The sequence below is a fragment of the Eleginops maclovinus genome, chromosome 7, assembly GCF_036324505.1.
Source record: "Eleginops maclovinus isolate JMC-PN-2008 ecotype Puerto Natales chromosome 7, JC_Emac_rtc_rv5, whole genome shotgun sequence".
Classification (NCBI taxonomy): Eukaryota; Metazoa; Chordata; class Actinopteri; order Perciformes; family Eleginopidae; genus Eleginops; species Eleginops maclovinus.
In genome coordinates, this window is record NC_086355.1 from 11,382,084 (window position 1) to 11,409,386 (window position 27,303).

The 27,303-nt window shown below is 45.2% G+C and overlaps 1 protein-coding gene across 3 annotated transcripts; it reads left to right on the top strand.

The window, feature by feature from the left end:
* Positions 1-265: 265 nt before the first annotated feature.
* bcl9 (BCL9 transcription coactivator) lies at positions 266-26,983 on the top strand. Of its 3 annotated transcripts, none has more exons than XM_063888272.1 (10): positions 266-432; positions 2,263-2,432; positions 17,448-17,912; positions 19,360-19,673; positions 20,131-20,238; positions 20,385-20,571; positions 21,219-21,315; positions 21,470-23,666; positions 24,135-24,407; positions 24,550-26,983. In XM_063888272.1, the coding sequence occupies exons 3-10, from the start codon at positions 17,626-17,628 to the stop codon at positions 25,587-25,589; spliced, it is 4,503 nt and encodes a 1,500-aa protein (XP_063744342.1). In that variant the 5' UTR covers positions 266-432; positions 2,263-2,432; positions 17,448-17,625; the 3' UTR covers positions 25,590-26,983. The 3 variants fall into 3 exon arrangements, with proteins under 3 accessions (XP_063744342.1, XP_063744343.1, XP_063744344.1); XM_063888273.1 differs by lacking the exon at positions 266-432 and adding an exon at positions 516-815; XM_063888274.1 differs by lacking the exon at positions 266-432 and adding an exon at positions 1,211-1,396.
* The last annotated feature ends 320 nt before the right edge of the window (positions 26,984-27,303 follow it).

The following is a 27,303-nucleotide window of genomic DNA, read 5'->3' on the forward strand; positions in this document are numbered from 1 at the left end:
AAGTGTGTTGTACTCCCAAGTTCTTTTATAAGAGTAGGCTCGACGTCTCCACAAAGACAAGGGTGTATTGACTTAAAATATAAACATGTTGGTAATTTCTCCTGTGTTAAATGTTTAAGTGTTTACCGTTTAACATTGGGTGAACGCTGGCGTCTCGCTGCCGTCCGACAGTAACATTCACTGGTACACAGACCTGACCTAGAATTGCTACTTAGAATTCGGGCTAAACCATCGCGCTGGATCGGAGGGGGGTGGAGAGACGACAGGAAATCTTGACTGGGATGTAATGGAGTAGGACCACTGGAAAGCTCGGGCGAAAGGGGGGAGACATATTTCTATTTTATAATGTTCCCGTGATAATGTTGTGATTTGATTAGTGTACGCTATGAATCCGTCGTTCGAGGAAAAAGGAGAATTAAGCTAGCATTCCAGGTGAGTGTTTCTTTCTTGGTTTCCAGGTGAAAAGTGTCCGTACCACAGCTCGCCTCCTGGCAACGGGCACACGCGGGTCCTCCTCCCGGGGACATCTCACTCCGGTATCCGTTCTTCTCTGCCTCTGTCCCCGAAGGCTGGCTAGCAAAACCCACGTCGTGTCTGGCCTGGCAGACAGTGAGCACCCTTTCCACCGTATATGCCGATTTTTCCAGCGCACCAAAAGCGGATTATTCACGATGTTTTCAGCATGGTGTAAAACCCGCGGAGAAATATTGGTTTTTACCCCATTATACTGGAGGACCGCCCGTGCTTGGTGAAAATGAAAAAAGGATACAATGCAGCATGCATGTTCTGCATTCTTCGGGAGTACCACGCTGCTGGTATTGTATTGCTTTATTAAAAATGTGTTTGATATGATTTACAAACGCGTAGCGAGATTATAGGCCTCGGCTGCTGATTGTGTCGGCCAGCCCTATCATCTGCCGAGCGATTTAATTGTTACATTGTGAACGGAGCTAACTTGAAAATGAACGTTTGCGTAAGGAGGGCCCGGATTGTTTTATTAGCACACAAAGGCATATCATGAAACTCGTTTTGTGTGTGCTTGTGGCCGACGTCGTTGTTCTCGCTCTGAGCTGCCGTCCAGTGCCTCCCTCTTCGGGGAAGACTTTGTTTGCGCTGGCCGACGCTCCATGAATGCAAGTGCTGAAGTCCTCCCTTCCCCCCCAGCTCTCTGGCGAAACAGGAACAACTTCTTTTAGGAAAAAGAAAAAAAAAGTTCCTGGAGTTTCAAGCGCCATGGAATTACTTTGTCCGCCAAGAGTTGTCCAGTGAGGCGCTGAGATTTCAGGGGGGAAGTGTAGTCTCCGTACTTGTTGTGTGCTTTACGTTTATTTGCAGAGTTTTAGGTTTGTAGATGCCTGTGTGCATTTTAGGACGACTTCCTCGAGTAGGCCCGTTTGTGAGTAACTTGTGTGGCATTGTGCTGTGTTAACTTGGCAAGACCAACAGAGCAAAACATGGCAAAGAATGTGCTCAGTGTTTTAGTTTTAACAGTCTTTTTAAACTTGGGTTGTGAGTGAACAAATCCACAGGTGTAGAGATGTTTAGTTCAAGAAAACCGGATGATAGTCACTTTATCATTTAATTTAAAAAAAAAATCTTTATCCAGCATTTTATTCCCATATTGTTAATTTTCTATACATTTTAAGAGAAATATTGTGCATTCTTGTAGGTTTTCTTTGAGTCCTTTTGGCAGATGCTGTTATCAATTAGGGACTTCAGGGTTAGCAGGTAGGGCTTCAGAGTTTTGAAGCATACCTGCCAGTTACTGCAGACCTTCCTGTTTCAGGATTCTGGACTCTTCAATTGCTAGGCAACAACTGCCGTCTGCCACGACGTCTATCTGTTGCATAGTCTTCAAGCTGTTTCATATTTATCCTTTCGATGGTCACTACTCCTACCCTATTTTCGTTGCATTACCGAGGTGTAATAAAAAAAAAAAGTCCTTTTCATCACTCCCACAGTTGATATTTGGAAGGACAAAGTAGTCTTGGATGCAAAGAAGCCAGGAAGCTCTTGGTGGAGTATCATTTGCTGTTTTGTAGTCCCTTATGTGTTCTACGGTCGATAACTGAAGTATAAATGAGTGTCTGGGTTAAAAAGGCAAGTATACACGGTTACTGTAGCCCCTAATGACCTAGGCTTTGTGCTGGTTATGTGTATGCTTCATGTTGGTCTTGTCAACACGAGTGACTGAGTGCTTTTCCTTGCCATTTGCTTGTTTGTTTTTCACCCGATGAGCAAAGTTGTCTCCCTCTGTTCCAGGTGTGAATGACTTGTGACTGTAGGGTGTCGTGAGTGGGCCATCCACGTTCCTGCACAGCCTCCGTGGCTGACTGGGAGGAGTCAAGGGGAGAGCAGACATCAGTGCCCAGGGGACCTGAGGCCTGGTTCTCCATATGAGGCCCTGCTGAAAGGGCAGGGGGGCTTCTGAGGTAACCCAGCTCAACTCTTACCTCTCTTTTTTCACACTTTACCACAGAGTTTCTTTCATACCTACACTTCTCCCCTATTTTCTGAAAACGTATATCCAGGACAGATTGCACATCAATTCTGTTCTCTCATCCCAATTTATTTATTCCTTTTTTCTCTGTGAGCATAACTGTAGAAATACAATGAACCAAATACTATAAAGCATGGCAGGAACCCATCCAAAATCTATCCCTGTTTACTATGCAAGGCAGTACAGAATCCTGCACAGGACCAGTTTTGCACACCCGCACCCACTAAGCTCAGTACAGGAAATGACCTGTGACCCGCAATTATCCCCAAGTTGAATCCAGACTGGAGCCGAACTTGTTAATAAATTCATGCAACCTGACCAGCGATTAAAAACACAGGCTCCATAGTCACTCACTTTTAAAGGCTTTATTTTGACCTTGTTTTTAGCTGGGTTCTCCGTTCTTCTTTTTGTTTTTTTAGAGGCTTCTATGGGTGTGCACATTTTCCGCCATCAGTTCCCGGCTTTCACAATACAAAAATCGTGCCGGCTGATTATGCTCCATAATGGAAACATATTGAGAAGTTTGAAAAGCTGCACAATCATTTCATCTGTGATTGCCTTTTTACCCAAGGCCGTACCCGTGAGTTCATGTATTTTTTAACCGTTCACAACTTTTTAGCAGGTTACATGTCCAATATTCCCCAAAAATAACAAAACAAAGCAATACTATCTGAAAATAATACCTGAATGCAATGCGTCACCAGTACGTAGAGATATAGATATATATATATATATATATATATATATGTATGTACTGTGTCCAAATTACTTCTCATGCGACCCCACACTTGTCAGTGATGCAAAATGACAAGGTTTAGCTATGGTTGGAAATCTAATTCAAAATTGCTGTCTATAGAGTACAGAACTACGTTTCTATTTTAAAGGTAGTAGTAAATGAGATAGAGGGTTGTGATTTCTGGCAGAGCCGTGGTGTTTTAGTCAAGCAAATATTTGTATTTACATGTAGGAATCAGAAAAGCAGAACTAAAAACTATTAACTTTCAGCTTTTTTCTCTGTACAATTAAGGCTTTTCCTCACTATAATATATTTAACATGTGTCACATCGTCTAACATAATCAATGGCAGGGAACACTTAACATCATAGTTTTGAACTTCTCTGATGAGTCAGTAAGCAGGCAGGCGCAGGCCCTTCCTAACGCCAGTCACTATCTGTTTGACATTTATCTATGGACGTGCCTGCATTGATATCTGCAGTCTGATGAGAGGCTGTGAATTGTAGAGCAGTTCCCTCTGCACAGCCCCTCTTGATGCTCAGGGATGCGTCTTGAGGAAAAGGACCTCACTGCTTCTGTTCATCAGTGCGATGTTTGGTCTTATTCTCACATCTGCACATGCTGAGGACACAACTCCAGCAGTGCGCTCTCCCTGAGAACGCTGTCCAAACTGTTTATTTATCTGCTATCTAATTCGAAGTGTGTTAACCCAAAACCACAGTAAGGGGAAAGGAATCAGGGAAATGGATATTGATGTAAAGCAGCAAAGGATTTATTTATCTCCTCTGTGTATTGGCCTCTCATGTTTCCGTGCGCTTGTTTGCTTCATGGGTTTTCTAATTAAAACTTGCACGGCTTGTGTTGTGTATGACATGGGGGCATGTGTGTGAGAGGCAGTTTGTCTTATCGTCTGTGTAGTGGGTGGTAGGCGGCTCGTCATTCACACAGTAAATTAGATCCAAGTGTTCGTGTTTTCTATTGTTCCAACGTTGTCTTATGTCCTAAGCAGTATTTACATTCAGAAAAAAAGCATCCACTTCCAATTAACCTGTTTTTGTTTTGATCGAGACATCCATTTTCAATTAATTCGCCTAATCAGCTGAACGACTTACAATAGCCAGGCTTCAAAGTACAGTAACTATGATAGGCCTGCAAATGTATTATTATTATTGCTGTATTGCAAGGGAAATTAAAACACCTTACCATTGCTAAACTATTGTACACATTGTATCCCAACAATTATTAATGGTCATGTAACTTTGATATTGCCAGCAGAGCGTGTGAATTCAGAAAAGAGAACAGAAGAGGTTCAGAAATGTTATTAATACAGTTATTTTTTAGCATTTGTTTTTCCAAGAAAGTATGATGTGAGACAAGTCCCTTATTTTTTCCTCTGTTTGTGGAAGAGGATTCAGAACTACCAACTTACCGTTAGAGGGCATAATGTAAGCTTTGATGACAGATTGGGCTTTACAAATTTAATTTCTGAGTCAATTGAGCTAGGAATTGCAGCTGCGGTTGGCATGTCTTCCTCAGTTGGTTTCACGTACATATTTTTAGGGAGAACAAAGTAAACTGGTATTTGATTACAGTAGCCACCCTGAGCTTAGATATCGTAATATGTTTTCAGAGAGAGAAATACCGCAATCAATGTATCCCTAAAAATACACGAAAACGTTTTTCATACAAAAACCAGTGTTTAATGTTTCAGATTGATCAAATGTGGATGGAAATATCTATTTGATTTGTAGCCCAAAAGTAGAAGAATAAGTGCACCAGTTGTTTTCTTTTTTCAAATTCTGCACTGACAGATATATAGAAACATCATTACTTTTTACTAACGTTATAAAGATCATTTATAAAAATAAAGGAAATTGGAACACATTATTTTAAGACATTTTCTCTTAGGACTCTATGGACCAACCTCCAATAGTAAATCTTTACAGCTTAGTTTGCTTCTCCGAACTGTTACAGCTTTAAATATGAATGTGTTTTTCTACTGGCTGCAGTTTATATCTTTTTTTTGGTGTAGGAGGTCTCAGTCTTTGTGGATGTGGGGTGGGATTGTTGCCCATAGCGGATCCACGGGGACGTGTCTGGCTGAGTCAGAATGTGCCTATAATTCTGCTTTCATGTTTCTCTGCTGTGATTGACAGTAACTGCACAGACATGTTGCTCCTCCAGCCCTGCAGGGAGGGTCCTCCCAAACAGCGGCTCTCAGGTGGTACCTGGGGGCCATGTTGACCTGCAATCACTTCAACTATCTATGATCAGACATCCTGAGTTCTTTAGCTTCCAGACTCACTCTTATTAGTTAGCATAAGCTAATTTATCACTGTGGCACAATAATAACCCACAGCAGTGGTTTAGAGCGCTTCTCTTCTCCCTGATCTTCAATCAGGCTGTGATGTTTACGTTGAGATTCTGGCCATTACATTTGCTGGCAGTTATTCAAAAATATATTTGCTCACATGCGCTCAAACAAGAAGAGGAAAAGATTTGTGGTTTTCTGCAGTTTTTTAATGTACCATAAGATGTGGTGCATGCGACACAAATCAGTGAGCTTGGGTTTTTAATTTTACGAACCACTAATAAACATCCGTCTGCCGTGTCAAATTTTCATTATCAAGTGATTTTTGGGAGGAAACTTCTGGTATGTTCAATCCTTTATGACCTTTGCTCGAGATAAGTAATGCCGTGGATGGTAATCGTTAATTTCCGAGCTAAGCTTTACTGAGTATACAGTAGTCTTTTTAACAAATTAAACTACTAACAGTGTATTGGTTCATTGGTTAATATTCCATTTAGTGAAAATGTTACGACAGCAATTGTTGCTTTTCAGTCATTTTACCATCAATTTGTAGTTTTCTTTTGCTGCAGAACCATACATATTTCCATTAAATCAATAAAACTACGAGTTTGCTATTAGCAGGGACCCCCCGGTGAAACGTGATGATACCCAAAGTACTGATGCTAACATGCTAACATCTTATGTGATGCTTTGAGTGCTTCAGTTCTGTCATGTTGTGGATTCATAAGATTGTTGGTGTGTTTCTGGTGGCTTTTTCATATTGGATTATGTGGAGCAGATAATTGGAGGCAGTGTGTTGTCAAACTTTCAGGGATGTGTCTGCAGTCTGTTGGGCAGAAAAATCAACATTCCCTCCTTTGTGCTTCTGCAGTTTAGTTCTGGATGGTATAGAGCGGGATGTGCCTGTGATTCACATCATTTTTGAAAAATCATGAATTCCAAATAGGGGGCCACAGCTTATATTTGAATGGCACACATTTCATATTCTTCCGTCACGTCACGTATGTGTTTTGCTCACTGTCAAGTCATTTGAGCCATTTGCTTGTGTTCGTAAACGAAGGAAGTGAATGTAGAATTCCATGCCTCTCAATCATTTCAACATACCCTGAACATAATATAAAAACAACCTGAAGCTCCAAAACATGCGGGGTGAAAATGTATAATATATAGTCCATATTGCACCACACTTACAGTTTTAAAGCATCTCCTAGAGCTTAACTGTGCTGCTGTGCAACATAATCATCTCTTTTCCTGAGAAGATAAGGTGGGATGAGTAACGGGGGGAGTTCAACTTGCCTCTCTTCAATCACGATAAATGGGCAGATTGCTTTTACCTTTTGAGCATCTCTACCTGTGTTTCACGGGCAAAAGACTAAATGGTTATAGCATATTAGCATGTGGTTAATAGCTAGGTGAACTTGTCTCGTTGCAGAGCATTAGTAGTTTCACAGGAACGCAAGCTCAGACTCATGGGAAGAGCAGATGCTATAAACTTGCAGAGCAGCTTTCATTGCATCTCAGACATTATTAGGAGGGCTAACTACCGCCGCATGTGAGTATTTCCATGTGCAATGCTATGAGTATGTGCACGTATATTGCTCTGTGTCTGCATATGTAATGGTGCCAGTGTGTTTAAAATTCCATGGGAATGACACACGATTGCAAACCGGGGTAATCCAGGGACACAATCTGGCTCGTATTCTCCCCAGAGTGATCATTTTGTTGTACGATAGACGAGGAGACGGCGCATGTTTCGCATTCTGTGTGCGTCTTTGAGGGTTCTGCTTTGAGTGAAATATATCTAGTCTTGTTTGATGTCATGCCAGATCGGTGTAGATGCCTGAACTGTGTCACACGGTCTGACAGGTTAAGAAGTCACCTTGTTTGTGTTAGTGATTTGTAATTTAGTGAAAGAAGTTATGGAAAAAATATTTTGGGCTGCACATCTTAAAGTGTCATTCCGTTCCTGCCAAATATTCCTAACGCCATAAATGGAGGTTTTGCTCGCTGTAGGTTGAGCTGTGTCTTTAACTGTGGTTATTTGATGTTCCTGTGCTGTTTGTTGGGAGGTTTAGTATAGGAAAATAATGACCATTCATGTGTTGGTGTGTAATACAATTGCAAGAAGATCCTTTTGACCACCAACAGAGAAACACAAGCCACCTTAACACTTTACAGCCGGCCTCTTAAGGGCTTGTTCGTTGGGAAATCCCACAATGCTTTTAGCCACAGGGAGACGTCCTCCCAGCATGAACAGGGAAGGAATGTGGCCAGAGTGTGGGAGCGACCGCCAGGATGGAGGGAGGGAGTCACGGACCAGAGAGCATGGTCAAGAGAATGGAGAGAAGGAGTCTGCACAGAGGGCAGCAGAGTTTCTCTTAAGCAAATTGAGTTTCTGTTTAGCCACAAGTCAGAGGGAAGCATCCTTCTGATGGAGGTCTTCATGTGTTTGTAGAACCGTAGGGAACACCTTTGTTAAACCAATGTGCATACCTAAGGAGGAGAGAGACTGTATCCAAAATGAGGTTGACCCAAACAAACCCAAATAGAGACAGTAGACAGTTAATTGATGGCATATGTATCTTCCCCCAAAACCAGACTGCTCTTTATAACCAGTGCATGTCTTAGAAGCAACAAATGTATAAAACTGTACCAAAACCTTTTCTCAAGATGAAATGGTCAGAGCACTATTCTAATAAAAATTGTGATTATGGTTAATATTTAATAATAGTGCAGCCTTAAGTTTGACACATCACAAAATCTGAGTTGGGTCCAGGTTGGGTCCAGGTTGGGTCTCACTTATAAGACCTGATAAAGACGGCTGATAAATTACAACCCTGGTGCTTCGCAGTTGGATGGTGAGGCAGACTCTGTGTCTATCTGTAGCTACAGCGGCCATGGATTGCTGTGCTAACATTTGAAACTCAATGTGGATGCTAAGGCATAAATTCAAGTAGAAGAGAGCATGGTTGTACAGTGGGGCAAAAAAGTATTTAGTCAGCCACCAATTGTGCAAGTTCTCCCATTTAAAAAGATGAGAGAGGCCTGTAATTTTCATCATAGGTACACTTCAACTATGAGAGACAGAATGGGGGAAACAATCCAGGAAATCACATTGTAGGATTTTTAATGAATTAATTGGTAAATTCCTCGGTAAAATAAGTATTTGGTCACCTACAAACAAGCAAGATTTCTGGCTCTCACAGACCTGTAACTTCTTCTTTAAGAGGCTCCTCTGTCCTCCACTCGTTACCTGTATTAATGGCACCTTTTTGAACTCGTTATCAGTATAAAAGACACCTATCCACAACCTCAAACAGTCATACTCCAAACTCCACTATGGCCAAGACCAAAGAGCTGTCAAAGGAGACCAGAGACAAATTTGTAGACCTGCACCAGGCTGGGAAAACTGAATCTGCAATAGGTAAGCAGCTTGGTGTGAAGAAATCAACTGTGGGAGCAATTATTAGAAAATGGAAGACATACAAGACCACTGCTAATCTCCCTCGATCTGGGGCTCCACGCAAGATCTCACCCCGTGGGGTCAAAATGATCACAAGAACGGTGAGCAAAAATCCCAGAACCACACTGGGGGACCTAGTGAATGACCTGCAGAGAGCTGGGACCAAAGTAACAGAGGCTACCATCAGTAACACACTACGCCGCCAGGGACTTAAATCCTGCAGTTCCAGACGTGTCCCCCTGCTTAAGCCAGTACATGTCCAGGCCCGTCTGAAGTTTGCTAGAGGGCATTTGGATGATCCAGAAGAGGATTGGGAGAATGTCATATGGTCAGATGAAACCAAAATCGAACTTTTTGGTAAAAACTCAACTCGTCGTGTTTGGAGGAGAAAGAATGCAGAGTTGCTTCCAAAGAACACCATACCTACTGTGAAGCATGGGGGTGGAAACATCATGCTTTGGGGCTGTTTTTCTGCAAAGGGACCAGGACGACTGATCCGTGTAAAGGAAAGAATGAATGGGGCCATGTATCGTGAGATTTTGAGTGAAAACCTCCTTCCATCAGCAAGGGCACTGAAGATGAAGCGTGGCTGGGTCTTTCAGCATGACAATGATCCCAAACACACCGCCAGGGCAACGAAGGAGTGGCTTCGTAAGAAGCATTTCAAGGTCCTGGAGTGGCCTAGCCAGTCTCCAGATCTCCACCCCATAGAAAATCTTTGGAGGGAGTTGAAAGTCTGTGTTGCCCAGCGACAGCCCCAAAACATCACTGCTTTAGAGGAGATCTGCATGGAGGAATGGGCCAAAATACCAGCAACAGTGTGTGAAAACCTTGTGAAGACTTACAGAAAACGTTTGACCTCTGTCATTGCCAACAAAGGGTATATAACAAAGTATTGAGATGAACTTTTGTTATTGACCAAATACTTATTTTCCACAATCATTTGAAAATAAATTCATTAAAAATCCTACAATGTGATTTTCTGGATTTTTTTTCTCATTCTGTCTCTCATAGTTGAGGTATACCTATGATAAAAATTACAGGCCTCTCTCATCTTTTTAAATGGGAGAACTTGCACAATTGGTGGCTGACTAAATACTTTTTTGCCCCACTGTATGTTCCTGATAAAGAAGCTATGTTGCCTCAAGGTTGTGCAAATGATGTAGGTGTTTAACTTCACACGTGATGTTTAATTTCTGCTCATGGCTTTTAATTTTGGGTGAGGAATGATTTAAAGTTGTTTCCGTTCCATTGTGTGAAATTGACCAGAACCCCTCTGCTCAAATGCTGTTATTAAGTCGGTTTTATGTTGATTCCGTTGCATATTCCAAAAGTTGCTAACCTAAATGCGACGTTTACATTTTATTTCTTTCAACCAAATATTGGCCTCTATAATTGCGATATGACCATTCGATGCTGGAGAGCCCCTAACGTGTATCACTGCTTCTTTTGTATTTAGAAATAATGGCAAATTGTTGTTGCCAGTTACGGTGTCTTTGTCTCATCGAGAGTAGAAAGGTGAGTCTGTGTGTGTGCAAGCAAGACACACCCACTTAGCCAGGGATTCAGAGACACAGGGCAGATGGACAGAGATGGAGCAGGGTGAAGTGTGTGAGACGGAGATCAGAGCAGGCCGGAGTGCTGAGTGCCAGTCCTGCTGCTGGAGCTGGCCGCCACACATGGCACCGTGCCCAGGCTACGCCAGCAGATGTGTCACTAGTGAGTCAGCTGTGTGTGTGCGTGTGTGTCTCAGACACAGACACCCACCCGCGCTCTGTGAAGAGAGCGACTTGTGTAATAATCCCCCCCTCCTCCTCCGGGTAATCTGTATCACAGCCCCCTGTATCTCATCCTCCTGTTTTCATTGCCACTTCCATCAATGTGATGGACACGGCGAGGCTTCTGTCACCACGATATGATATGACAAAATGTGACATTACACACATGTCTCCTCCCTGGGGATGGAAGGGCATCGTCTGCGGACCAGAGGAGAGGATCATGGGGGAGTGAGAGTCATACAAATGCAGGACAGACAGACCAGCGATGAGACAGATGAAGCTGGGTGTAACCGATTGAGTGAAGGGTAGGGCGACTGTATGTCCATATTTCATCTGTCGTGATATAAGACAAGATTTCTCCCTTCATAGTTTTAAATGCTGCGTTGGAGTAAAGCGATGTCATTTTCTGAACTCACCACACCATTCTAGCAGTTCTACTATCAGCCTTTCCCTGCGCAGCTATTAAATCCGCATCATGCATCAAAATCTTAATTGTGTAAAAATGTTTGATGGCACCAACTGTCCACCCTACAATGTCATCACGATATTGAAAACATACTCCAGTGAGCAGAAGAGAAAAACCAGGGTGGGGATGGGTGTAGGTATGTACCTGTTGTACTTTGTGCGCAGCTCAATGTGAAAATGTTAATTGTAAATATTTGCGTGGCTTGGAACTCAGTCGCACTTGTGCTGATCCTGTGTGAGCGGCCTTGCCTGTCTTGGTAGATGATTCATGTCAAATGTTACGTCTGTGGTGTCTATCTTTAGTCACACTTGGCATTCCTGACATTCTGTATGTACGAGCGTGAGTCATGTGTGCTATCCGCAGGGTGTGGCATGTGGAGATAGTGCTCTCAGGGAGCCACCTCAACAGGTGAGCTTGCAGGTGCTTCCTCGGCCAGCGTGCTGTGCCGAGCGAAGTTTTGCTTGGAGAGAAGTAGAAGTAGAGTTGATGCAGTGTGGTGCTTTCTGCCGTTACTGCTAGCAGCCCGGAAGGTATGTGTAGAAACGGGTTGCTGTAAGGAAACTGGTTTTGCACTCAATTTTTAAATTAATTTTTTTCTTGATTTATACCGGCACAATAAATGTTGGATTGCTATTATCTTATTGGCTGTAAAAAATGTATTTTAGGCAAAGCAATAATAGGGACAATTAAAAAGTGTAGGCACTGGTGTAATGGTAATCAAGATTATTCCAGCTTCTGCAACCTCAAGAATAAAGAAGTAGCTCATACATTTTCATCCTCAATTCAATACTCGGGGTGTGAAGTCTGTATTGGTTCAGGTACAACCAGTCACTAGTGTTTGCTCACTTCATGAGTCAGATACAGTGGGGCAAAAAAGTATTTAGTCAGCCACCAATTGTGCAAGTTCTCCCACTTAAAAAGATGTACGAGTTAAGGTATACCTCAACTATGAGAGACAGAATGGGGGAAACAATCCAGGAAATCACATTGTAGGATTTTTAATGAATTAATTGGTAAATTCCTCGGTAAAATAAGTATTTGGTCACCTACAAACAAGCAAGATTTCTGGCTCTCACAGACCTGTAACTTCTTCTTTAAGAGGCTCCTCTGTCCTCCACTCGTTACCTGTATTAATGGCACCTTTTTGAACTCGTTATCAGTATAAAAGACACCTGTCCACAACCTCAAACAGTCATACTCCAAACTCCACTATGGCCAAGACCAAAGAGCTGTCAAAGGAGACCAGAGACAAAATTGTAGACCTGCACCAGGCTGGGAAAACTGAATCTGCAATAGGTAAGCAGCTTGGTGTGAAGAAATCAACTGTGGGAGCAATTATTAGAAAATGGAAGACATACAAGGCCACTGCTAATCTCCCTCGATCTGGGGCTCCACGCAAGATCTCACCCCGTGGGGTCAAAATGATCACAAGAACGGTGAGCAAAAATCCCAGAACCACACGGGGGGACCTAGTGAATGACCTGCAGAGAGCTGGGACCAAAGTAACAGAGGCTACCATCAGTAACACACTACGCCGCCAGGGACTTAAATCCTGCAGTTCCAGACGTGTCCCCCTGCTTAAGCCAGTACATGTCCAGGCCCGTCTGAAGTTTGCTAGAGGGCATTTGGATGAACCAGAAGAGGATAGGGAGAATGTCATATGGTCAGATGAAACCAAAATAGAACTTTTTGGTAAAAACTCAACTCGTCGTGTTTGGAGGAGAAAGAATGCAGAGTTGCATCCAAAGAACACCATACCCACTGTGAAGCATGGGGGTGGAAACATCATGCTTTGGGGCTGTTTTTCTGCAAAGGGACCAGGACGACTGATCCATGTAAAGGAAAGAATGAATGGGGCCATGTATCGTGAGATTTTGAGTGAAAACCTCCTTCCATCAGCAAGGGCACTGAAGATGAAGCGTGGCTGGGTCTTTCAGCATGACAATGATCCCAAACACACCGCCAGGGCAACGAAGGAGTGGCTTCGTAAGAAGCATTTCAAGGTCCTGGAGTGGCCTAGCCAGTCTCCAGATCTCAACCCCATAGAAAATCTTTGGAGGGAGTTGAAAGTCCGTGTTGCCCAGAGTCAGCCCCAAAACATCACTGCTTTAGAGAGATCTGCATGGAGGAATGGGCCAAAATACCAGCAACAGTGTGTGAAAACCTTGTGAAGACTTACAGCAAACGTTTGACCTCTGTCATTACCAACAAAGGGTATAAAACAAAGTATTGAGATGAACTTTTGTTATTGACCAAATACTTATTTTCCACAAAAAATCCTACAATGTGATTTTCTGGATTTGTTTTCTCATTCTGTCTCTCATAGTTGAGGTATACCTATGATAAAAATTACAGGCCTCTCATCTTTTTTAATGGAGAACTTGCACAATTGGTGGCTGACTAAATACTTTTTTCGCCCCACTGTAACTGACTTTATTACTCTGCTCTCTTAAAATACAGAAAAAGTAGTTCCTGCACACCAGAAAGTTTTATATTCAGATGCATGTGTGTGAAGGAACAAATTGTCCGACACAACGTTGGTCAGTTGTGCACGCTTCATTGAGGCATTTTACTCCTTAGACTCTCATTAGGTATAATGCATGACCAGAGTAAAATGGAAAGCAAACACTGTGGCACCTTGTGGGAATACTTGACTGTTGTCTCCTGCTTTTGATCACGTCGCTCTCAAGATACTGATGAGGGAGGATTCTTTTCAAAGTACACATTTCAATGTACCATTATCTTACCACCTGTGGATGCTTTTTTAACACATGTTCAAATATATTACACAAGCCAATCATCCTCTTTTCAGCGTTTTTTGTGGCAAAACTTTGACGTGAGGCTTCGTATGTGGTACTTTGGTCTGAATGAATATTGGGTGCACATAAGTTGTGCCTTGTGGAAATAGATTGAAAGGCTTTTTGTTTGAGAGAGCTGGCTGCTGCTGCTTCCACAGACTGCATGGTTCCTGGCTGATGGGCTGTGCGTTTTTTGTATATTCTTGCTGAAAACCGTGAGTAGAGGTGGAAATAATGTGTCTGATATAGGCCTAAACAAATAATGGACTAAATTCTTGAAATGGAGGCAGAGCAGACGGAGAGCGCGTAGGGGAGCTAGAGAGCGAGAAAGAGCAACACTCCATTGTGACTGAACTGCAAAATGGGATTTGCATAAATAAGGCTGAAACATCAGCAGGCCCTTTTACAGCCAACAGCACGACTGAGTTGGTGTGTGTTTGCACTTGTGTGTTTTTCCCCCTATCATTTTAAAATGAAGTCTTTGTGCTATTCATGCATTCAGAAATTAAAGTGGATTGTGTTTCCACCATGGTCAACGGTCTTCTTATTCACACACCTTTACTTACTTTACCAGTGAGACTTTACTGAAATGCCTCCCGTCTTCCCTTCAGAGGAATTTGGGTGACGTAGCAGGGAAGGTCTACTCTCCACACTGGGCTCAGCCAGCGTACGATGACTGTTACATAAGCATGAAATGAAATGCTCTCTTTAAGTGCCTCCCGCAATGTAAAAAACCTAATTGAATTGAACTATTTTCTGCCCTCTTTTCATGTGGAACCTCGTATTTATATCAGAGGCAAGAAGCTCATTTTTTAGAGCCTCATTATACCGTTTTCCCATTAACTTGCATGCACTGCTGCTTCTCGTGTGTGCCGTGATAGACAGGTCACCCCTCTTTACAGGGGATAGAAGAAGCGAAATCTCTGTGATTACCTCCACGGTGTTTTGTTGTGTGTGTGTGCGTGCAGTGGGCTGTAGTGTGCCAGCCTGATGCGTATGTGTGTCAGTGCGATACTTATGTCAGCAAGCTCCCCAATTAGTGTCTCGTTAGCGTGTGATTGGAGGGAACAGGTGATTGACAGGTCCTGCTGTTTGCGTCTGCATGCATGTTCATTCTCACATTACGAGCGTTTGTGTAGGATTTGAGGTTTGGCTTTAGATAACACTCCTCAAGGGCAAACGTGATAGTTAGGGGCTGAGTTACGGAGGAGGCTGCTTCTCTGAGATCTCCTTTAGCAAACCGAACATATTTCCATAGGATTTCAACGGGCCGCCATGTCTGCAGGTCCCTGTGGTACGTCATCCTGGTCACTGCCCACCCACATTAACCACAGCCGGCTTGACAATACACCTACAGCAACCATGGCACTATGCTTCAAACAATGTGCTTTTCACATGGTCAAACAGCATCTGAAGCTTACCCGCAGACCTTTATTGATGCTGGAGTACGAATTGTTGCCTCCGACTGTTTTCTGCAAAATCAAAAATGCTATGTTCTTAGAGTAAGTGTGATTTTATCTTATGTCTTGGGGCTCTCTGTTGTAGTTTTTAACACATTATTTTAAAATTTGAGTGAACCTCCTTCACGGCCCTTGATAGAAATGTGTCAAAGTGTGTTCAAATTTCCATGTTGACATCTTTAGGAACCACCGTTCTAAGGAAGCCGTTGGAATAGCTATAGACATTTTTGGACAACATGCTGTATCAACTTCTTTGTTTCACGGCCTGGCCTTTAGGTTAGGGTGGCCAGACGTCCGGCTTTAGTCCTCCTTCATGAGTCAAGAAGGAGGACAAATACGCGTCCGGCTTGATGCTGCGCCAGACGCCGGACAGGGCATTGAAAAGCCGGACGTCTGGCCACCCTACTTTAGGTACACTAAATGATTCTCTCAATTTAAAAGCAAAACTGTAAGCTATTGTGTGATATAACTGTTACATCTGTTTTTCCACTTCTCATCACATCTTCCCTCACTCCCTTTCCTACTTCGAAATGTTGCTCTAACTGTCAAAATCATACCAATCTGAGGTTAGTAGAAAACGTCTACAAATTATTTAGTCACAAACTTTTGAGCATTTACATATAGCAGGTCTTTAGAGCTCTTTGAGCCCTTGTGTGGAATTTCTGTTGGACCGATTGATCTGATTTGTGTTGCGGCCGTTGTTTCCACAGTTTGGTTCAAAGCACGCGAAACAAGTCATTTCACCAGAGCAGAGGCTTTTCGAGCAGTTCTTTTGTAAATAAACACGGAGTCAAATCACAGTCTAGCAATCAATATTCAGCCCATTACTTCTATGAAAAGCCCCTACTGCTGTGTCAGAAAGTCTATTCTTATATTTAAAGGTTACTCTAATCAGTGTAATTTGGAGACACAAGGCTCCTCTGTGCTTCCCCCTCTCTCTCCCTGTGGAGACACCAGCCTCTGCTCGCGTGCAGAAGCGATCTGAGGGCCCTGAGAGTTGTAAATCACTTCTCCTGGAGCCCAGCGAGAGACGAGTGTTGCTGCTGTAGCAGGAGTCTGTGTATTTGTCTGGTTCCCAGTGACGCTCCCCTTCACCCCCCCTCTCCCTCCCTCCTTCCTTCTCCCTAGGGGAACTCTGGAGCCAGTTACAATGTTGAGTGTTTTGGAAGAGCTCCTAAATATTTTCAGGATGACAATGTAATCTGACTGACTGGGCTGCTCTCTCAAACAGGATTCTCATGCAATTCTCATGCTTCACACACACCCGGACAGAGACACACACTGGTAGTTGAGACCGCCATACTACCTCCCCCACTCCTCTAACACACTTCACTGTTTGCTGTAGTTGCATTTTAGTGCTGGTATTAATATATTTTATGCATTATCACACTTAAAGCCTGTAAAGTATTAAAAACCTGACCAATGTTTGGTTTGGGATGTCAGGCCTTGACCAGTGTTGATATTTTGTGTACAATCTGATGATGATACCAACCAACAATCATCTCTTTTTATACACAATAAAAACTATTATTCTGATATGGACCCGTTAGATGTGTTTTTTTAAAGAAAAATTGGTGCTCTGTTAACTTGAATAGATAATTTTGTGTCTTGTGACTTATTATCCAAAATATAAACTACTATTTTAGCAGTTGGGCTCTATAAAACAGGGTGGCAGTATGTTACAGACATATTCTTGCAACACAGCGTAGATTGAAGTAATGCTGCAGGAGTTTCTGTGATCATTTTAATACTATGGAACAATGTTTTTTTTTCTATTCCAAATTATAGCAAACCACTTTTAACAACCACCTTTCAAGCCTGCACAAATAGATGATCGTAAAAAGATTTTGGGTGTGTGTCACTTTAAGTTTTTGAAGACTGTGGCCCTCTTTTCCAGGTTTTTTTTAACTGTTATTTTTCCTCTCTCTCTCTTCAGTGTGCCCAAGGGCCGTTGAAAGCCCCCTTGGGGGAGTTTCATAAATACACACCGAACAAGAAAAGACTCCTGGACTCTTGTTATTGTTTTACACACTTTCTCTCACATTACACACACATATACACACACACACACAGACGAGCGCACACACACCTTCACAGACAAGGACATAGAGAGAATGTTGGAGGTCCAAGAGGAGAGGCCAGCGGCGGCAGGTACAGCAGCGACACATTTCAACAAGAAGGAGCGAGGCAAGAAAGAGCGAGAGGAGGCCAAGGACGGTCGTGGAAACCTCTCAAACATTGGGAATCCTGTTCCTGGCTCCAGGAACGTGCGCGCCAAAGCGCCGCTCGCACACACCGGCAGTCCACACCAGCTCATCACTCCACCCTGTTCTGTAGTCCTGGGAGCCCCATCAATGCACTCCAATAGACTGAAGAACTCCCCGTCCACCAACACGCAGAGGTGAGTCCTTCACATAGCACTGTATTGTTTTTCTCAGTGACCGTTATTATGCCACCGTTATTATGGACTACTAACAGCTGAAGTCCTGTCTTTCCACAAACATGGTTTACTGAGGAAGCACACACTTATGTGCAGTACAGACATTAACCTAAAATAATTCATCTCAGTGTCGAATAATGAATAAACATTAGCTGTCAGTGTTTATTAACAGATACAAACACTCAACCCTATGTTCAAAACCGAATGAAGAAAAACATGTTTAAACAAAAGCAAAAACAAAGAGACTACTTGTAATCAATGTTTGCATTTTCTTTCAAAGTGTAATTTTTTTGGCCATGTAAACAAGCCAAGTAAAGCCATCATTCGTCTGATTGCAGAGTGATCAGTGCATCCCAGTGTTTGGTACGTTGTGAAACTCTCATACCTTGTTAGTTGCAAGTTGCAAACTGTGCTGAGTTTGACATTTCCAAAGCTGATCCGAAGCAAGTCCACATAAAACTTCAGGCGTGGCTCTAAAGCAGCATTTTCTTTTTGTCACACTTTCATTAATTCTGAAAAGTGAGCACTTAGGAACCATCTTTTAAGCCAGTGGCTCGGCAGTGTCTGAATGCTTTGTATTACTAAGCAAGTTTGAATTTCTATGGGAATCGGATGACCTGGATAAAGCTCATGTTGATTTGAGAAAATGTGCAATCATCGCACATCGATAAAACGCTGAGACCGCCCTGTTTAAAAGTATCAGTGCTAGCTATCATGCAACCATGGCAAGATGTCACCAAGTGTGTATGGTGTGTTATCAGTAGGGAAACTGAGTCATAGAGGCTACAAACCTAAGCATGTCAATGTAATGCAGACCTGAGATCAGCCTCATCACTCCATTCTGCTACCTGAAAGGTCTCGAGGCGTGATCCAGAGCTGTCCCAGGGTCAGAGAGTACACTGAGGTTGGAAGTTTCCCCTGCTGACTCATGGTTCTGGATCCTCTGGAAACAGCTGCCTGGACTGCCAGCATTTCAGCTTTGCCTTATTTTTCTACGAACGGTGTGTCCATGTGAATGTACATACAATGTACGAGTGTGCAAGGCTGCGGCTGTGCTCTTTTGGAAATGTTGGCATTTGTTTCATGCTACATGTACAAGTGTGTGTGCAAGAGTGGGAGAGAAAGAGTGATTAGGGTGTGGTAAGGGAGTTCTCTGCCAGTTGGATGTGTCCTGTTGCCTGAACTAAATGCTCCTATAACTAGAAAGCAGCAGTCATTTTTACATGGCCTGTGTCTACAGCCTTCGGGTTTAACTGCGCACAAGGAATTCCCAATGACCAAAAACAGTGTTCTTTTACCCAAATCCGGACGCCATGATATCGTTGTTTTTAACAGTTGCAAGGAAAGAAAGGGAACAATAAATCCATTAACTTTGCCCATTGACTTTTTTCTCTCCTCTGTCCTTCAGCCCTAAACCTAAGACGGAGGCCATGGTACGCTCACCTCCCGTCATGTCCCCCTCCACTGCCACCCAGATGGACTCTAAAATGCCCAATCAGAGTAAACCAGGGAGCACTGGTAGCCAATCACAGCCCTCACCCTGCGACCCCAAAACCCTGGGCTCCAAAGGGGCGCAGAATGTGTCAGGGGGCATGGGGCTGAAGAACGGCCAGGGCCTGACCTCTGGCTCCAGCTCCAAGGTTAAAGTCAAAAGGGAGAGGAGCACCTCAGTGGAGTCGTTCGATCAGCCAGAGAGCGGAACGCCCACGAGTGAGGAGAAAGGTAAGAACGAGCACATAGCACTCAGGCACATAATTCTTGTGAAGTGAAGCCAGTCTTGGAGATTGACAGGAATAATTAAAATGTCTGAGATTATTTGGAATCAGGCTTTTATCCTCCCAGAATTGGAAAGTCGTTTAATTAAAGGTGGCAATGATCATGAGTCCCTTAGTAGCTGTGCTTTGATACGTTGTAACAAAAGGTATATTTGTTAATAATTAAAAGCTTTGAATGGCTCGGGATATATAGAACAGTGCTTACATAGAATCCTGTCTGCAGTGCTTGTGTTACGGTTGGTTTTTGCTTTTTATAATGTAACACTGCATACCTTTAAAAAAGTGCTGTACACGTAGTTATTAGCTTTCTCTTCGTCTTGGAACGGCAACAGTCAGATGAAACCTTAAAAACACAGTTAAACCCAAGCCCACTGATGGTTATGTGTGTGCGTGTGTGTGTACAGACAGCAGCAGGGTGAAGAGGATGTGTGTGGCGGAGAGGAGGCAGCCGTACAGTGGAGCTGACTGGTGCTCTGGGGGAGAAAGTGACGAAGATGACAAAGGATTCTTCAGTAAGTGTGTTAACGTGCGCATCCAAGCATGCACAGCAGTCCCTCTGCTGATCAACTTGACTTATGACAGCTCCTCAGCGGAACTGCATTACCCATAGGCCAGTGTTGGACCTAATGCCATGGTCTGCTCTGCTGTGTCCATGTAGACTGTAACTCCAGTGACGTGAAACCCCAGGACTCCGTCTCACATTCTACCTCCAATGCCGGACTCAGTCGCTCCTCCACGCCCTCCCACAATACGATGGGGGGCCAGAGCTCCACAACAGAACCTGCCGGCGGACAGAAACCGGCCACAAAACTCGTTTATGTCTTCACCACAGAGATGGCCAACAAGTAAGGAATCTGAAAGAAAATCCGTATAATGTTTAGTTATGATGAGTGTGTACTTCCAGCTCATCTTTATGCATTTTAAATATTTGTGTGGAGACAGGATAATTAAATCATCATCTCTCTACTTGAACCTTCCATAAGCAAAACATACACCCACAGTGAAAGTGGCATCAGTGCGTGTTGTTGTCTTTGATGTTTGTTGCAGCTGTTTGTGTGTATAGCACTAATATACTTGCTTCCCACCACTGTTCCTCCCCCCAACTTTCCCAGTTATAGGCTAAATCCAATGTGTGTATCTGCGCAAGCATGTGTGTATTTCAGTGGGAGCTACACTTAGATTAACACCCTGTTGAGATTTAGACATCAAAGTGGATGCTCTGTGGAAGGTGTGTGTCTCTGTGTGTGTGTGTGTGTGTGTGTGTGTGTGTTTGCAGTAGTTTGCTTACTTGGTTGACCTTGGTTTTACCTTCATGGTTTAATCTAGCACTCAGTCATCCGGCTCACCTTCTCTCAAATGGCAAACACACACACACACACACACACACACACACACACACACACACACACACACACACACACACACACACACACACACACACACACATTGTGTCTGATGACTGATACCTGTCTGTCTGCCTTCTCATCCTCAGGGCGGCTGATGCAGTTCGAACTGGCCATACAGAAAACATCATTGCCTTCCACATGAAAAACATCTCCAACAGCAAGGACAAAGCTCACCTCCTCCTGGTAAGGAGACACTTACAGTTTTTACACACACACACACACACACACACACACACACACACACACACACACACACACACACATACGCTTTCTTACATGCCAACCTCTTGCATTGGAGTGTCAAAAGGTAACCTTATTGTGTCCCTCTCTGTTAAAGAACAATGCAGCGAACGCCCTCCGAAATGACTCCAAGCCTCCGCAGCAGCCCCCGTCCCATGGCCAAGATCAGAGCCACCAGCCTGGATCTAAGCCGTCCTTACCTGGCATGGCAGAGTCAGCCCCACCCCAACCTTCAAACCAAGGGAGCCAATCCGGTGTTCTGACACAGGAAGGGCCGTCCTCTGCAGGCATGGAATCCAAAAATCTTCCCTGCAGTAGCCCCAGTAACGCTTTAGCTCCAGTCGACCAGCCCCCTGTCACCCAACCTGAGGCAGGCCTCAACCCTCCGACAGTAGGTGAAGGAGGGCAGGGTGGAGGTTCTGGTGGAGCGGGTCTGACGCCCCAGCAGCAGCAGCAGCAGCAGCAGCTGGCCCAGGAGCTGTTGAATATGGAGGCCAACACGGAGGGTTTGTCCCAAGAACAGTTGGAGCATCGCCAGCGCTCCCTGCAGACCCTGCGAGATATTCAGCGCATGCTGTTCCCGGATGACCGTGATGCCCCAACAGCTGGGCCCCCACAATCCCATAGTGGACCCCATGATGGAGGCCCTGACGGTGCACCGCGCAGGTCTGAGCAAGGCCCTCTACAGGCTATGATGGCGCAGTCTCAGAGCCTCGGACCACCGGGTGGGCCAGGAGGACCCCGACCCCAAGGTCCACCCTTTGGCCCACCCCATGGTCCACCCCATGGTCCCAGGGACATGCCCCCCTTCCCACAGGATGAAATGGGTCCACACATGGGGGGTCCAGTGGGCTGTGGAGACGGAGATCAGATGACCCCAGAGCAGGTGGCCTGGTTAAAGCTACAGCAGGAGTTTTATGAAGAGAAGAGGAAGAAACAAGAGATGCAGCACCGGCCCCTTCCTCCAGACATGATGATGCACCCCCATGGTCCACGTGGCATGATGCGCGGCCCCCCGCCTCCCTACCAGATGGGCCCTGGGGAGATGTGGGGAGGACCAGGTGGGCCACCGGAGCACTACCAGGAGCGCATGGGCATGGGCCCTGGCCCTGGCCCTGGCCCCAGGGGTATGCCCCCACATATGCAGAGGATGCCTGGCTTTTCTGGTATGATGAATCCTGAGATGGAGGGACCCCCGAGGCCTGGAATGGGTTGGCCTGACGACATGCCTCCCCGGATGGGAGATGCACGAGGTTTCCCTGGAGGACCCGGGGCAATGTTTGCCGGTCCAGGGGGTCGTGGTGAACGTTTCCCAAATCCTCAGTCGGTTCAAGAGGCAATGTTTCACCAAGGTATGGGGGGGGAGAAGGGCCTCCCTCCAGGCATGATGATGGACATGCAGAGAATGATGGGGCACCAAAGAGGTGGTATGGAACCTGGTAATGGCATGGGCATGTTTCCCAGAATGCCCGGTGATGGTCCTATGAGTCCATCCTCTAGGCTCCAAGGAATGGGGGGAAGGGAAATGGGGCCTGAGTTTGGCATGGGGCCCGGCCCTGGGCCAGGACCTCATATGCACCCTGCCAAACTACGAGATCCCTCCATGAATATGAGTCCTGATGAGATCATGAGAATGAGAGGAGGACCTCCAATGGAGAACATGGGTCCACAAGGCCGACCAATGCCGGGCCCTCCCTTCCCGGACCAGACACAGCCAGGAGACTTTCCTATGGGGCCTGGGCGGCCCTTCCCAGGGGGCCCAGGAGGAATGAGGGGTCCACATACGGACCCAGGCTTTGGTCCTGACCACAGATCTGCACCATCAGGAGGCAATGGCCGTATGAACCACCTCCCCCCTGGTGGTGGCCCTTCACAAGGTCAGAGGGGCCGCAAGCCAGCAGATCTGAATGTCCAAGCAGGAGGGGGGAACTCTCCAAATATCAACCCTCTTAAGTCCCCACCTCTGAGGCAGGTACAGTCCCCCATGATGGGCTCTCCCTCTGGAAACCTTAAATCCCCTCAGACACCGTCCCAGCTGGCTGGCATGCTCACTGGTCCCACCGGCCCCAGTGCCCCTCCACCTCCTCAGAATTCAGCACCAATGAAATCCCCCCACTCCATGATGGGATCAGCTGGTGCCTCTCCGGTTCATATGAGGTCTCCGTCTCTCCCTAACCCATCTCCAGGATGGGCATCCTCACCAAAACCACCCATGCAGAGTCCTGGAGTCCAGCCTCAGGGGGGCAAGCCTCCCCTCAGTATCACCTCACCAAACATGATGGGCATGGATCAAGGTAAAAGCGTTTTTTCTGTTGTTATGTGTCCAGCATCACATGTATCTCCACCATTTTGAATTGCCATTGATTTCAATCGTTTTTCAGTGTATCCTCAACACATTTCAGGAAGTTCGCATTTAGCTTTATGGTGTTGCATTGTTAGTCACTGATGTCATTGGTGGTAAATATCCCATGAAACATGTCCGCTCATTAAAAAAAAAATCCTTTTGAATCAGAATATGTCTTAAACGTGCTAATAAAGGAGATGTGGACGGTATTTATCATCAAGTGCCTCTCCATGAAGTTTACACATCTGTTTGAGGGGTGGGGTTGGCTGGCTCCTGGTCCAGTGGCTCCCTCTTGTGGCAATAACATGTTAAGCTCACTGAGCCTCAAAAACCACACACTACACATCATCACAGATAAAAAAAACAATCTACCAGAGAATGAATAGTCGTCTCTCTATCTCATCCTGCCATCCTCTAGGTGGTAACGGCCCTCCCTCAGCCCCTCCTTCATCAGGAGCTCCATCTGGCTCCATGTCACATCCAGGCAACCACCCGTCTGGCAGTCCGTACACCATCCCCCCTGAGCCAACTCTATCCCAGAACCCTCTTTCCATCATGATGTCACGCATGTCCAAGTTTGCAATGCCCAGCTCCACCCCGCTCTATCATGACGCCATAAAGACTGTTGCCAGCTCTGATGACGACTCGCCCCCGGCTCGCTCGCCTAACCTGCCGTCAGTGAACAACAATGGTAAGACATCTGATACATCTTTTGTTTGTTTTTTTATTTGTTCCTTCATTTTCAACCACCTTGGGCCATACTTGTACACTTTTCTGTTTCAAAAGAGCATGTTGCGAATATATAATCACTTGTTTTTGTCTTGCATATGCAGGTATGGTAATGAATCACCAAGGCAATCCTCGTATGATGGGACCTGGAAACCCTGGACCCATGTCCGCCCTCAGTCCTCTGGGAATGAATCCAATGGGATCCCAGCCTCTCTCACACGGCATGCCCCCACAGATGCCCTCTCCCAATGCCCCTAATATGGGCCCAGGCATGATGCCTCATGGCATGATGATGCAACAAAATCCCCAAGACCCCGGTATGGGAAACCCCCAAATGATGCCCCAGGGACGTATGGGTTATCCTCACCGAGGCCAGGGCTACCCCCTCACCCAGTCCCCTTCCCAGCAGGGACCTTTCTCCCCGCACAATGGTCCTGGTCCACAAGGTTTTCCTGGCCATCCAATGGGATTCCAGGGAGATGGAGGACCTATGGGAGGACGGATGGGAAACATGCCTCATGGGGGAGGGGGTGATGGGGGTATGTGCAAGCCCAATAACCCTGGAGGGCCAGAGTTCAACAGCATGCAAGGTGGATTCAGTGAAGCCGATCTTCATGAGGTGATGCGGCCGGGAGCGTCTGGCATTCCTGAGTTTGACCTGTCCAGGATTATCCCGTCAGAGAAGCCCAGCCAGACTCTGTCTTACTTCCCCCGAGGTGGGGGAGACAACCCTGGAGGGAAACCACCACACCCCTCTGGCTTCCCAATGCAGGGCATGATGGGTGATGGCCCACCAAGGATGGGGATGTCAATGCAGGGGATGGGGGGGATGCCAGGAGGGCCTGGTGGGGTAATGGGCCCCCAAGACATGCCAATGGGCAACCCTGGACACAACTCAATGCGGCCTCCAGGATTCATGGGCCAAGGCATGATGGGCCCCCAGCACCGGATGATGTCTCCTGGGGGTCCGGGTGGGATGATGCAGGGGAGACAAATGGCCCACCCCGGCCCTGGTGGCTCACCTAACATGATGATGTCACTGCAGGGCATGGGCGGCCCCCCACAGCAGACAATGATGATGGGGGGTCAGATGAGGCCTCGTGATATGGACATGGGGTTCAGTCCGGGCCCCGGAATGTTCTAATCCAACAGAAACCTTGTATGTAGAATGTTCTTGGACAAAACATAAGGATAGAGTAAAGGTGTTTGTGTGGCGAAAACTCTGATGGACTCGAGTAAAGGTATAAAACGAGACGGGATGTACTCGAACAGCGATCAGAACGGAGCTAACCGGTCACCTAGTAACGTCCTGTGGGAACTATTCCAAGGCAGACTCAAACGGGCCCGGAGTGGAGTACTTTTGCCACAAGAACATTGAATTTTGATTCATGAACTTCAGAATGTATGGGATTGTTGTGCATCAATTTCGCAATGTTCTTGTGTTTTTTGATTACCTGACTATAAAGATGACTTTCAACATCAAAGAGGAATCAACTGAACTCAAAGTCAGCGTGGAGATGCTACAGTATATGTCTACTTTTTTCAAATTAAAAAAAAAAACAAATTTGTCACGAAGGTGGTATGGAACAAGAGAAAGGAATAAGAAGAATTTGTGCTTTGTGAAGACTTTAGTGGAACTCCATCTTGTCTCTCGCTCCATTGTTTTGACTGTTTCTGTACAGTATATACGTGTGAGAGTGCGTGTGCGTGCTTGACAGACTGTATGTTTGTGTGGTATGTATGTATGTGTCTGTATGTATAGGCATTCTATCAGTGACCTCTCAACTCCTCTTACCCAACTTTCATTGGGGGAGGAATGCCCCCTAAAAATACTGTACTGTTTACCATTGGTGGGCTATTCGAATTTTAGTCTATTTTAATTTCCTTTGTAACTCCAGTGTATAACAAACCAAACTATGACCTCATTAAGATAATAGTATTATTAAAAAAGCACAAACATGGACCGTCTGCAGAAAGCGTCTTCTTTTTCTGTTCTTACCATTGAGAGCAACACATTAAGCGTGAGGATCCTGGCAGCTTTGCAGCACAACGATAATCCCCCAGACCATTTCGAATAGTCGGTGACATTCAACTTGGTGCTCCAAAACTTTCAGGACTCAACTTTCGCCAGCGTGAATAATACTGCTAATACCCAGATGTGCTATGTGTGAACTTCTTGTCCCTGCTGTTTTCCTGTTTTGTTTTGACTCTTGTTGACTCTGGGTAATAATCATTCCCACAGCAATAATCCCCCTAAAGGTCAGCAGAATGGGACAGGAGTGGCTGAAGGCCACAGCAGGTATGCCAGGTATTATAGAACTAGAGCTAGGTAGATCTGGTAAAACATTTAGTGAGGCAGGTGTGGTGTCCGGAGTGAGACACAGAACTGTAAACACGTACTGCTTACCATCCAGTTGACTTCCTCTCTTTTCTCTATTGTATAAGCTTGTCATGTGTTTCTCCATTGGCTTTGGTGCAGAATAGCCTACCAGGGCTGTGGTGATGGACTACAAATAAAAGATATTGTTTTGGTATATACATGTTGTCTATGGAGTGTGTGTGAGTGCATGTATGGGACCATTCGGCTATTGACTATTCACATATAGTCAGGGATGTGGATCAGGCGGGGTCTTTGTCATTCTACACTCAAACCAGCTTACCAGCATTGAGCTTGAACAAAGAGAGCAAGTCATACCGTGAAGCAGTGTGGCCGAGTGGACATATCAGGAGGTACTTTCAGAGGACACCACACTTATAAAATAGATGCAATAATGTTGATGCATTTGAACTCTGAGCTAGTTCGTCAATAGCCTTGGTTTTTAAGTGTTACATAGCTGGAAAGAGTAGTACAGAGGCCT